The 12,996-nt window shown below is 44.5% G+C and overlaps 2 protein-coding genes across 3 annotated transcripts in view; one reads left to right on the forward strand and one right to left on the reverse strand.

The window, feature by feature from the left end:
- LOC124219149 (Mediator complex subunit 20) overlaps window positions 1-12,996 on the reverse strand; it is a 101,334-nt gene that overhangs the window by 6,604 nt on the left and 81,734 nt on the right. Inside the window, exon 3 of the mRNA XM_046626347.2 lies at window positions 2,292-2,551. Within this exon, the coding sequence (XP_046482303.1) occupies window positions 2,292-2,551 (260 nt within the window). The remainder of the gene's footprint in view (window positions 1-2,291; window positions 2,552-12,996) is intronic.
- The window catches only part of LOC124219012 (facilitated trehalose transporter Tret1), a 79,141-nt gene continuing 77,899 nt past the window's right edge, over window positions 11,755-12,996 (forward strand). Inside the window, exon 1 of one of the 2 annotated variants that reach the window (XM_046626069.2) lies at window positions 11,755-12,465. The gene's annotated coding sequence lies outside the window, so the exon portion shown is untranslated. The remainder of the gene's footprint in view (window positions 12,466-12,996) is intronic. The other variant, XM_046626062.2, reaches the window with a different exon arrangement.

A 12,996-nucleotide genomic window follows, 5' to 3' on the forward strand; every position in this document is an offset into this window, starting at 1 on the left:
GTTGGAACATTGCGTGAGCATCGTCACGCGGTCGAGAAAAGCAAACTTTTGCACAAATAATCAAGATTGGGTGGGCGGATGAAAAGAAAGATTGCGATGATTTATACCATCAAACGATTTTTCAACCTCAATTAATCTCTAATTCTGAAAATAAGCTGTTTATTTGAATTATTAGGTAACTGAAGTGAAATTTCCGTATTTCTTTTTATCAAAAGTGTAAATATTTTGTGGCCGCATTAAAGACATAGGAACTTCGGAGGTTCTTTGACATACGATGAAAATATTTGAAAACTGAGGTTGCCGGAGGCAAAAAATTGATTAAAAGATGAAAGCATATGGTGAGTTGTGAAATTTCAAAGTTCATGTAACCGGCGAGACTCTGATGTAAATGTGACTAAAAAATTTCAGACGTAATTAATCTCCGTGGTAAACAGAGGATCACATAGTTACATAAGTTTAACGATCAATTATTGTTAGTAGTGGAAAATCCATCGGTAGGAAATTTGGTACAGCGGTAGGTAATGGAAATAATAATTCAACGGTTCACGGACAAACGATGGTATTCAAATTATTCAAGTGAAAGCAACCGGCTGCTCTGTTAAATTTAAGATCAAAGTTCCAAACACGTTCTCCGCGAGGCGTGCGGCTGAAAATTGAATATCTCGGGTTATTATTGTATTTAAGGGGTAAACGCGCACTCCAGGATTTTAGAAAATTCGTTTTTCTTCTGTTGGCTTAAACAATATATTTTAGGGTCATAAAAACAATATCCAGTTGGTCCAAAAGTGAAAAAATAAATTTTGAAAGGTTCGATTCACGATTTTGCGACATTGCCTCGGATCGCGCGTTGAATGCTCGTAAAACTTAAAACCCATTTTCCTCGAAATCACTTTTTTAAAACTAGAACGATAGATTACTTGAACACCGTTGCGTGGATCGATTTGAAATTTTGACAGTAGCTTCACAATTACATTTTCTATGGAAGGACGTAGCCGCTTCTTTTAAAATTTAATGTCAAATCTAGTGCTTATTTTCATTTCTACAAAATTTGATAAAAAAAAAATAAAAAAAAACCCTACGTACTTCCATAGGCAATCGTACATAGATCACAAAATTTTTTGGTTTCTTGTGCCAAGTTTAATACTTTACGAGGAATCCGTTCTCCCGTGACGGAGTTTTAAAAAACGTTGATTTCAAAGATTGGCTCTGTCACCACCATTTTGTATGAAAATGATAATAAACAATTTTTTTTCTCATACTTCAATAATGTGTTAAATAAACCATCGAAGAAAAAACCTTAATTCTTTCTCTATACTCCTAAAATAAGTCATCAAAGTTGGGCCTTTTTTTTCGACCGTTAGAGTGTGGTTACCCCTTAAGCGACACCGAAATCATGCTGTACGAAAGAGTTGACTTGGTCCTTTCATATTTTATAACGTTAATGAAAGGTTAATCTACGACGACAGTTAATGAATTATTCATGTATTTAAAGTCAGGATATTATATTTGTAATATTTTTGTTCAATTACCATTGTTTTCTCATTTCGCATTTGGGTCTTCCTTCTTTGAAGTTGCTGCGTTAATAAACCCCCGGCACAAGACCAGGGAGAATTTTTCCAATTTATCAAAAAATACAATTCCCAGGCCTTCGTGGTAATATGACTGTCTCTGCAGAGCGTCTCTCGAGGGTTGAATTCATTAAGTTTACATCCCGGGCGTAACTTTGCGGCGACTCTTTTCACGACCGCAACGAAAAACACACCAGGAATAAAAATCAAACCTCTCCCCAGCGTCGATCTCGAACATAAGATGCGTTAGAAAACATTACTTTCTCCCTGTGCAGTACGTACAGCTACATTAAGATTCAGTGAAAAGTGGAGTTTGTGAAGCATTGAGGTACCTAATTTTGGTCCAGGCGTTGACGCCGAATTATCGATTTTGGGGAGCAGAACGGCTGCTCTACGTGTGCAAAAGCCACCCTTGGTTCTCAAGCGAGAAAGAAAAAGTTGAGAAGCGTCGAGCAATCGCCGATTCGGTATCTCGTTAGACTCATCGCAATTCAAGGCGTTCATTGCCGCGTCCTTGTTCCGTTCACAAGCCGACGCGACAGTTGGAATCAGGAGCCGCTAACCTAGACTGGCGGGGAAACGGATCGGCACAAGAAATCAATCAAGCGAGGGAGAAAAAGTTGAGGGATTTTGGGGTAGCAGGGAATGAAAAACAGCAGGGAAGTCGCGCGAAAGCACAACGCCTCGCGAATTTTTAAACGAGAGATTTTTGACAAGTCATACCTCGACAAGAACGCCCTTGAAGTTCTGGCTCATCGTGACGCTTCCGAGTTTAACGCAGAAGTCGCCGATTTCGAATCTCGGTCCCTTGGCTTCGACCTTGGTCTGCTTTTTACTCGTGTATATGCTGGTCATCTTGAGCATGAGAAGGTCAAAGAGACCGTCCGCGATAAGAGGAACCACCTTGGTCCCCGACTCGAGTACGGCGAAAACGGAGGCCGGCTGTTCGGAGTTATGCAGGACGTGGACGGTCTTCGGGGAACCTGAAAATGGAAATTGGATCTTAGAAGCTAATTACCCACTTACATACACCCGCTAATTGCAATGTATATTTTAATTCAGTTCCCAGAGCTTTTATCGGGCTTACTAGAATCTCCAGCGGAGATATTCTCCGAGTGGAAAAAGGTGTAAAGAAATAAAGAGCGATGAAAACTTGGACGAGATATCCGAGCAAAGGTCGAACTGCACCGCTTTTCTCTTCACCAGACCTCGTGTCTCTTTTCTCGTTTTATATCACACCTTCGAACTTTAAAACAGAGCCAGTTTTCCCAGTCCAAAAAATTTCAGCTAACGAATTCAATGTCTAACGAGAAAGCTGTGCCAATTGCAATGCAGCGATGCCACTCTCCGCGGATGTTGGAATATGAAGGATAACGCGGATACGAGTCAGCGACGTCCCTTCGAGGGTGATCTTCAACTGTTACGGAACTTCGCGACAGCGCTTCCTGACAAGCTTAAGTTAATCAAGTCTAGTCTCTCCGCTCATCTCTCCCGCTGTTTGCTACAACGCCGTGACGGCTGTCCATTCTCCGCACGAAATTACTCGCCAAATCCATATTGGTCCAAAAGTCACCCCGAAGAAGTTGGTGAAACTTCATAAAAGGAAGGGTATGTTTTATCAAAGATGTTGGGTTAAGAAACACCAAACATATTTTCATGAAACGTCACTGACTTTCGACGATTTTAAAACCTGTCGGGCCCTTTTACATATCATTCTTCTTCGTCCATCCCTTCAATTCTGATTCCCGACGTATCCCCAAATGACGACGAAACTGATGGTAAACGAGTAGCTACAATCTTCGACGGAATAAAATTGCGAGTAAAATTAATAACTGCAGTGATGCATCCGGGTCTTGGTGCGGTTCGGCAGGGCTTGGGAGACGCAGATCGCCTACACACGTTGCACGGGGATAAACGAAGAACGTACGTGCGAAATGCCCTGAATATTCATAAACCCTCTGCTTAATAGAGGGTCGCGATGGGGCGCGGAGACCCGCCCCCGTTTATACACGCCGTACACACCCTGCAAAGACGTCCCGTCTCGATGCACATGGATTTGGGTGGATAGTGTGGGTGCACGGAACCTGGTATACGCAGGTAGCTCGTGGTATGAATTATTTATGCCTGTGCCCCAAGAGTCAGAGGGCAAGATTCGCCGTTCCGTAGGCACGGTGGTTATGCGCGCGGATTCGGTGTCGGTAAAGGCGAGGCTGCATCGAGTGACAAAATCCTTACAACTACGGGTCTCGGAGCCGAGTCATGGACATTTTATAACCCCTAATTTGAGGTTCTTCACCGCAATTTTATACCGTCGTTTTGTTTTTATTTGATTCGTTTTTCTTTCGTTTTATGCCCCGGTGATCGTGGTTACAACGATTCTTCAGGGAATCGAATAATGGTGCAGTGACGAACTCGGCCGTTCAGGGTATCTCGATATGATTTCCCTTGCTATGCAGGGTGTCTGTTTCAAGTATCTGCAACTAATAACAAAAGCGAGCTGATAATAAATCCGCGCACTGGCTATCGGCTGATTTGAATTTCGACTCGATTATGTCCATTGTTCATGCTTTTCATCGAAGTCAAGAATTTTCTGGAGCAAAAGCTCGATTTTACCCAAGGTAAACGTATTCGTCTTCAATACCAGTTTTTCACTGGAGTATTAAAATACTCACGTAACGTATGTTTGTTATATACCTATGTATTCAAATGCCAGCGACGAGTTTGAAAGCGTATGAGGAACTGTTCTGGAAGTACAAAATGTATGCGGTAGATACGGTCGGAAACGGAAGGGAGAGCAGAGAACCGTTTCAAGACCTTCTTCTTGTCGAATCGAATAATAAAAATAGTCAGAATCACTTGAAATATTCAGAAACATGTTCAAAATTTCATAAGAAATTCCTGCGTGTAAAGATTCCGGAAATTTTTTCAGTTTTCCAGGTCACTAAACGCCCCGATAACGCATGCACCATTAGGTTACCGCAGCCCCTCGTGAGGCTTTCTTGTCATTACACGAATACCGCCGAAGAGGGAAAAATTTATAGAACAAATTCTCCGATACTGGACTCATTTTCAATCACCGAGTAAAATAAAATCGTTTCAGTTTAGTTTTAAGATTGAAATCGATATTATTCCGCGATTGAAGAAAAAAATGATACTTGGATTCAAGGAAATTTTCTTGTATTTACAAGTCTTCGCGGGTGGTAATTTTCACGATCATCAAACTGTAGGATAAGCTTGAGATATGCGTAACAATTTCTAGTTTTCATATCTATTACAGCCTGGAGCCGTAACGTTTAAGTTGCATCGTTGGTCACAGGCAAACAGACATGCGGTTATACGATTGTGGGCTTTGTGTGTAACTTGGAGTTTGACTTTGACGTTGCCTTTGCATAGGGAGAGTATAACTCGAAGTCGTCTTTCACTTCGGAGACGGTCGGCTATCCACGAAAGATTTCATTTCATCTCGCCTAAACAGTGGATCATGATTACAGACATTTGACGGCTTCTTAAAGAAGAGAGCCCGTTTTCAAAGTTGAAAAAAAAGGTGATCGACTCTATAGATCAGAAATCATGACAAGCAGGAAATGTAGAAATAATGAAAAGATAAAACTGTATCAATTTGACAAGAAGAACCGGAAAATTAGCGCGACGTTATTTCGAACGATATAACAATACCTTTCGTCCGTCAACCTGCGGGTCTTCATGCCTACGCCACATGAGTAAATAGGTACGTTGACAATGTATATAGTAGGAGAAAGTTGGCTAAGTAGTACCACTGTGGATTTTCCGATTCTAAAAATTTTTCCCATCTCTCAAACGACACTGATCCAATAATTTTCATACTCTACACTTCTTTAGGAATAACTATAAAAATTAGCGTAGTTTCAAATTGAAAATAAAGGAAGGAAGACATTTTTTTTTAATCTCTGCAAACGGTACAACTTAGCCGACTGGTAGGGTAAGTCGTACCACCGTAAAATTCACGAAAATATGAGTAATTTTTTTTATAAAGCTCCACCAATGTAAGACTGAGTCTCACTAGAGAGACTAAAAGTGGTACGAGTTATCCGATTACGCACTGTTTCCTATAAACTTTCCTTACTTCGCATTCGGCGATCATAACCTGAATGTCAAAGCATCAAAGTAACTGGAGGAAACTAAACTTGCATACTATTAATGCTACAATGTATTATTTGGTTTCTTATGATCGCAATGGCTTGACTGGTGACCTCCAAAAACCACATCAAGTACCAGTGAAATAAACAATTAAAAGTACATTCGCGAAAAGTTGTTCGACGCGCCTCTTCATTTCGATCGGTGTTTCATTTCACTCAGACTTCAATTTCGATTCACGGGACGGTAGTTATTTGCCATACTTTTCGAGATATTAAAATGGTAGGACTAACCGGCCGGAATACAACTTAGCCGACTTTCCCCTATTTGGACACGTCGGTATTCGTGCAAGTAGATTCGCTTGTGTAAGTGCGGTTATACGACAACGCGGAACCAAGTACCAAGCCAATTACGCGCTAAATCACGAGCTTACACCAGGAGCGAGCCAGCGGTACAATGCATCCCTCGATGCAATGCAGATTCAGATATGCATGCGCATTGCGGGGGAGTCTCTATCCCTCCCCCTCCTTCCTTCACTCTCTCTCTCTCTCTCTATCTCTCAGTCTCTGCATGCTGGCGCTTTTCGAGAGCTTATAAACACTGAGGTGGACAGTGCGATTGGGTCCGAGCCCTGGAAACGATAATTTAGAAGCTGGAATGAGACGGGCTTTGTTCAACGAGTGTGTGCTAGAATGAAATGCTAGGTGCGATCTTGCGGCTGATGGAATAAAGCACGCCGATCAAACGGCAAATTGAAACGTGAGCAGAGCTCCTACACGTGTTGCTATGGTTCCCGCGTAAGCTGTTGCAAAGGGTATCGCTAAGTAGATACGCTTTACTCGCTAAGAGGGAGAGTGCATTGCACACAGATTAGGAGATAGCAATTGATGCTGTTAGAGCACGTCACTCTTTGCTGTATCTCTCATTCACAGGCGATTCAGAAGATAAGCGACGAACTTAACCTACTGCACCATTTATTCGTGAAAGAATTAGGCGTGTTCCAATATGCTGTATACGACCTCGGAAGGCCCTGCCTGTATTTTCAACAGTGATCATCCAATTCGCGTTAAAGCTCTTATTCCGCACTCAGAGGTTTACTTTGTGGACAAAGCTTCTTACGGCGGGCTTTCTTCCTCTTGTTTTACCGTACAGTGGAGTCTTTGGTCCGTGGCCCAAGTGAGAGGTCTAGATTGTAAACATGTGAGTTAGTTGAACGATTTTGTCTTGTGAGAGGTGCGAGATTCCCGAGCATGAGATTAATACGATTGCTGACAAAGAGGCAGAACGGAAAGAGAGCAGGTAAAGAAATGCGATAATGTGGCTAATACTGGTAGAGCCATGGCGGAAAACTGAATAATGGGTCGCAATATAACGAGATGCTGTTTAGGTGCTCGTTACGAAGTTTGAAAAAATTTCTCAATCGGTTAAACGCGTTTAAAATATACCGAAAAAAATACAACCTTCGTCTAAAGGTCACCAACTTTACTCGCTGGATTCTCGTACGATAGCTGAAGTATGGTGGATTAAGAATTTCCGTTCGAAAGCAAAAATACCCGAATCGCAGACTGGATTCCGAGAAGTGAAGAAACCAAGAATCTTCACGGGCCATCGGACCGTTCGAGAGGAGTATGCAGGATGCGGCATGTAGTCCAAGCGTCGCTCCCTTTTAATACAAGTTTTTTTCTCCCCCCTGCACGTTGAAAGGTATATATGTAGAATTCGTGTCAGCCTCTTTTCATTCCCCTGAGCCCATAGCCAGACAGTTTTCATTTGGAGGAGGTCGCGCAAGTATTTTTAGGCAGTATTTTTCGAGAACCCCGCAGCATCTTCCCTCCCTCCCTCTTCTCGATTATTCTCACTATACGGAGGCCTCGTCTGCGATCCCCTTTTCCGCCTCAGGCACCCCTCGAAAAGGGAACCTCAAGCCAGGCCGTAATAAGACTCTGATAACACGTAGGAAGGTGGTGGGTACGATTCTTCGCTATCGACCCTGGCACCAGAAGGCCTCTCTCCACGCCGGAGCGATTTGCTGTCTTAATGAGTTACTGACGATGTACCAACCCTGGCTTGCAGAGGTCTACCTACTTGAGCCCGGGTTCGAACCTCGAAGCCTAGCGTCGCTCGCTCTCTTTCTCTCTCTCTTCTTCTCCGACTCGCCCCAAATAACTTTGGACGTAACTCGAGCCGAGCGTCCTTCCGGCGGAATAACATCCCCTGATGCCGCAAAGGCAAAACGCGCGTGCGTTGCTAATGGGAATAAATTTCCCGCGTTCAACGACTCCACTTCACATACACTTACATAAATTTGCTCTCCAATGGTTTGAAACAACAAGCCTTTCGGACAGAGTGGCAGTTGACGAGGCAGCAAAGGCTTTACCGGACCAGCAGGAATGTTATAAGCGAGAACACCAGGATCCTGAGCCAATGCTTGGACGATGACTGGATCCGAGCATCGTGACTTCGGGCCATTGCAGGGTGCGTTGTGTCTAACTAAGAGTGAAAAGGTGTATGTACGAAGAGCAGATGTGTGACGGGTGTCGTTTTTAATTCCGTCTGGTGATCCCCGACTGATGGTGGTTAACGCGAAGTAAAGGAAGGTCTGGAACGAGTGCTGCGGCGTAAGACGTGAAAGAGAAACACAGCTAATGCAGCAACAGCATCCTTCCGTCCTGATACTCCAGGCTCTTTCATTCCGTGTGCTTCAGGCCTTTTACAAAATTATATTTAAACTCCAGGTTCAAAGAACCGGGGCGCCGCGCGCCGCGACGGACGAGATTTCGTTTTCATTCATCGCGCCGCTGCCTTCAACGTCGACGGACAAACCTGGCGTGCCATGAGACACGTGACTTTTACGACTACCGGTGACTTGGCGATTATGACAGCTTTGATCAGGCTGATTCATGAACCCCCGGTTCTTATATTTGTCCGGTAAGTCCATTTGCTTATCACTAAGGGATGCCAGACAGCGAATTCGACGAAACAAAATCCAGTTTATCGTCTGTGGCCAACGAATGACGAATCGAATACATTCCGGGGCCTCTGTTTCCTCGACCACGAGTACGGGATTCCGTATCGCTGAGGGCTATTATCCGCGACGGAATTGCTGTTCGATAACTATTTCCTGGCTAATGATAATATTGCGCGAGGGTTCACCACGGTGTTCGGGGTCTCCATAGAATCCCCAAAAACTACAACCGGAATCTCGTAAGGTTCGCTGGAACCTGAGGGTACGCCGACCTCCGGGTCGAGGGAGAATTTCCTATTTGAGGAGATTTGCGATCACTTTATTAAAAGTTCCTGCAGCTGCTACCGTCGTGCGACTATCCGCCCTGGATGCAAGAGTTTATAATACCGAGCCGTTTTTGAAAATAAAATAAGACGAAATTGCAAACAGAGGAAAAAGCCGACCCTGTGAAAAATAAAATTAACTTGTGAAAAAAAGGATTTGAACGAACGCCAATTCGGTCGTGCAGCAACGCTTCGCGCACAGCCCCGATGCTTTGCGAAACTGCGGAAGGCCAAGGGCTGTTTACACGGTCGAATGGTGTAAGATCGAAACACGCTCGGCTTCGGAAGCTATCGTGTTCTAAATGGGGCGGAAAATTGGCCGATTTTTGGCAAAAATTGAATGCTGTGTATCTCGATATATACACAGTTTCTATACTTATACGCGCGTATTTCTCTGTCTGTATTCTTCTCATAGTCGTTGCAGAGGGCGCAAAGTACGGAGGGTTAAAAGGGTGTATCCGTTCACCCTGAAGCAGAGGGGACGAAGAAAAAAAAAAATGAATAAAAAAGACACAACTGTCGAAAACCACACTGGGTCAACCCCTCTATTTATTTTTCACCCCCTCGTCGTTTTCCCTCTATTGTGTCCATAATACAGAGAAGTTTTTGACTGGTCCAAGCCCATATAGTCAAAAACGCAGAGGGTGCGTTACGGGTCTTCTCCGCGTTTATCGTACGTACCTGGCGCATTTCCCGGATGGCACCCCCCGCTGGGGGAGTTTCTGAAGTGGAGGAAGGAGGGGTGGAGCCCCGGTGCGGAACGACCGCAAGCACACACGCGGTGCTTCAAATGAGATTTTATTGTCGTGTAATTTAATTCGTATTCATACCCCTTCGACGAAGGCATGTTATAAAAAAGCTTCGACGCCCCCTTCGGTACACGCAGGACCGTCCGACGCGACGAAGGGACGATCCGCTGCCTGTCACTCGTCAAACTTTAATAGATTCCTATGCCGGAACATCCTCGCGGCAGATCGAGATGGAAAAAATGCATTCTCACGTCGCGTCGGTGTAATGCATACAATACGGGATTATCCGCGTATTTTATTATACGTAGAATTTATCATATCATCGTCGATTCTAATGGAATGAATATTATAAACTCCAGCGATTTGTAGCATCATCACGCAGCCCGCGAAGGGGTTGGATTAACATCTTAAAAAAAAAGTAGAAAACCGTAAAACTCGACTTTAAAAATTAACCGAAAAGCGACTGATGAGAATCAGTTACCGCGCGTTAATTATATGGTTGAAAAAAAAATTTACTCTGAAAACTTTTTATTTCTCCCTAATTTTCAACCAACGAAAAAATTCCGTCAAACGAAAAATTTCCCAGCCTTTTCCCATCTACAGATAACACCACGGAACGTAGTAAAAAAAATGTGTTAATTATTCTACTCAAGTGTAGAAATTTTTGCGGACAAAACCTTATTGTTAGCTATATTATCTCAACAATTTCTTTCTACGGCACGAAGACGAGTAAAAGACCTCAGAATGTTCAGAATCAACGAGGTACAAGCAGTAGTAGTTACATTGTCTGGGTCACAACGTCGGGTCTCCGAGAAATAATCGTCACTGTCATACTCGGTAGTTGGCTCGACGTCTCTGACGCATTCGAGGTCATACAACCCGCGTTAAACAGCGCATACGGTAATCCCCGTTCGCTTTACAGCACCGAATAACGACACGAGCGGCCCTCGATTTAATAAACCAAAATATTTGTCCACCGCATCTCAAAATCAATTAATACCTTCGCGTCCCTTATTTATCGACAAAAATCCGATCTCCATTGTGTCTCCGTTAGTGTACGGCAATAATTTCCCCGCCTCGCGGCTTACCGTGCCCAACGAAACCCTAACTTCGCACAGACGTACACGGTGTGCAGGTAGTTGGGTACAGATGAATCCTGACCCATTGAACGCAGATAATAGACATAAAAAATCCATCTCCCAGCCACGCGCCAATCTCCACCCCTCTCGTAATCCTTACGTAAGAAATTAACGAAAATTTCAATCACCTTCCACCCCCCTCCCCCGAACTCCGACCTATGCCAACGAAAAGCCGACACCTCTTTCCGCACAATTTTTTCTACCTCCGCACCCCCGTCGACGAGGAACCGGTGTCACTACCACCGGGACTTAGCAAAGGTTAGGGCAGCCAATGGGAGTGAGGGCGAGGGCGAGGAGGTGGGCGAGGGAGTCGGGGAGGGTGGCGCCCGTCGAGGGGTAGTTTTGCGCAGGCTAGCGCATTGCCCACACCGCGGTGTCGACGGAGCGGTCCAACATCGGCGTCGCCGGGGTAGTTCAGTCGGCCGCGAATCCGCGTGGGGGAAACCCGGACCCCCTCTCAGCTGTCGTTGGTTTGAAACAGCGATCGGTCGGTCACCCTGCAGCCCTGCCCTGACCCTCCTGCACCCTGGAGGCTCTCGCTCAGCGTGGCCTAGTCTCGCCCGTCCCGACCTAGTCATGGCCTATCTTAACACTCGGAGGACGGGCAAACAAAGGCTGCGCTGAGCCTCGAGTCCCGAAACTGCAGCCCCCGTTGAAGGGGGAGAGGGAGGCGCGAAAATTAGTTACGTTTTCAGTTCAGTTATCGGGTCGCGGTTGACGTGGATAGGTCGAAACCCACCGCGGTGGGAAATGTTTCAATTTTCGCAAACTTCGAATCGGTCACGGCGTTTTTCGTCAACGAGAAAAATTTGATTCTCGTTTGTTGTTGTTCTTTTTTTTTTTCTTCTTCTTTTCACCCCGTGCATACGGTTTTTAATTTTTTTGTTTTTTTATTTTATCGGGCAAGTTAGATCTCGGTTTTCGGAATTTTAAACTGGTACTTTACTAACGACAAACAAGAGGGAAATTTCTTAACAACGATACAGGGGAGGGAAATAAATTTGAAATAGCAGAGAGAGGGAGGATCGGCCGGTGAATAGTCGGTAATTTATTACGATTTAAATGTCTCGCGATAGGGGGGGGATAACGCCGCGGTGCAAAATGATCGCGTATCTAGTAACCTAGTACGTGCAATTTCTGTGCCCGTTGTGTGAGAATCGTGGGCACGAAGCCAGTGCACTGCGGTTGTCGACTCGCTGAGTATTCGTATGCAATTTCGATGGAGATGGGTAGAGAGGCAATGGGGAAAGAGGTTTTTTATTTTCCGCGGTTATGATTGATACGCTAGTGAATGAAGTTCGTCGGCAGTCAATCACCGCGGTAAAGCGGCTCTCAATTATTAACGAGCGGCGATTGATTGGCCGGGGGTGTGAAGAATTGGAGAAAAGACCTAAGCCCGCTATCGAGTCAACCCTTTAAAGTTCCGAACTACCCAACGCGTCGCTTTATTCGCTACAATTTCTGCTGCTCGACACCGTCGGGGTGCAAATATTATATTCTTGGATTATGTTTCGTTAATGCGATACAGAATTTACGAAACCAGAAAACGAGGGAAACGAGTTCGAGTAATTGCCGGGAGGTAAATGATTGACGACATATTCCGACGGGGTGAATTTAAATTACAATCTACAGAAATTAATCACGATCGTGATTTTTTTATATTACATTCGTTCTTCACATCGTTGTAATTTGTGCAAAAGAAAATCGGACGCTCTCTTTACGCGGCAGGATTGAAATAAAAAAAAGCCCCTCATTCGCTAGGCCAAGGTCAACTACCCCATCCAACATTCCGACAACACGATCCAAAGAAAGAATCAGCTGATTATTCGCCGCAAGAGCAGCGCTGTATAGTAGGAATAGAAAAAGGGAAGACCGAAAGAATGAATAGAGAGTAACTATCGCTCCTGGTGAACGGCGTGCAATTTATCCCGATTTAAATGTCACTCGAGACAATCCCAGTTTGATATTGAAATTAATTTCCGCTCTTCGCGCTCCGCGTGGCGCGAACTGCGGCCGATGAAGTTGCGGGCTCGATTCATTTTGCGGTTCGTGGTTGGTACCAGAAGGTCCAATCAGCTAATGCGATTCACCTATTTACGAATTCTCGTCTCGACGTAACGGCGGAGAAAATAGAGAAAA

Source organism: Neodiprion pinetum, chromosome 1 (genome assembly GCF_021155775.2).
Source record: "Neodiprion pinetum isolate iyNeoPine1 chromosome 1, iyNeoPine1.2, whole genome shotgun sequence".
NCBI lineage: Eukaryota > Metazoa > Arthropoda > Insecta > Hymenoptera > Diprionidae > Neodiprion > Neodiprion pinetum.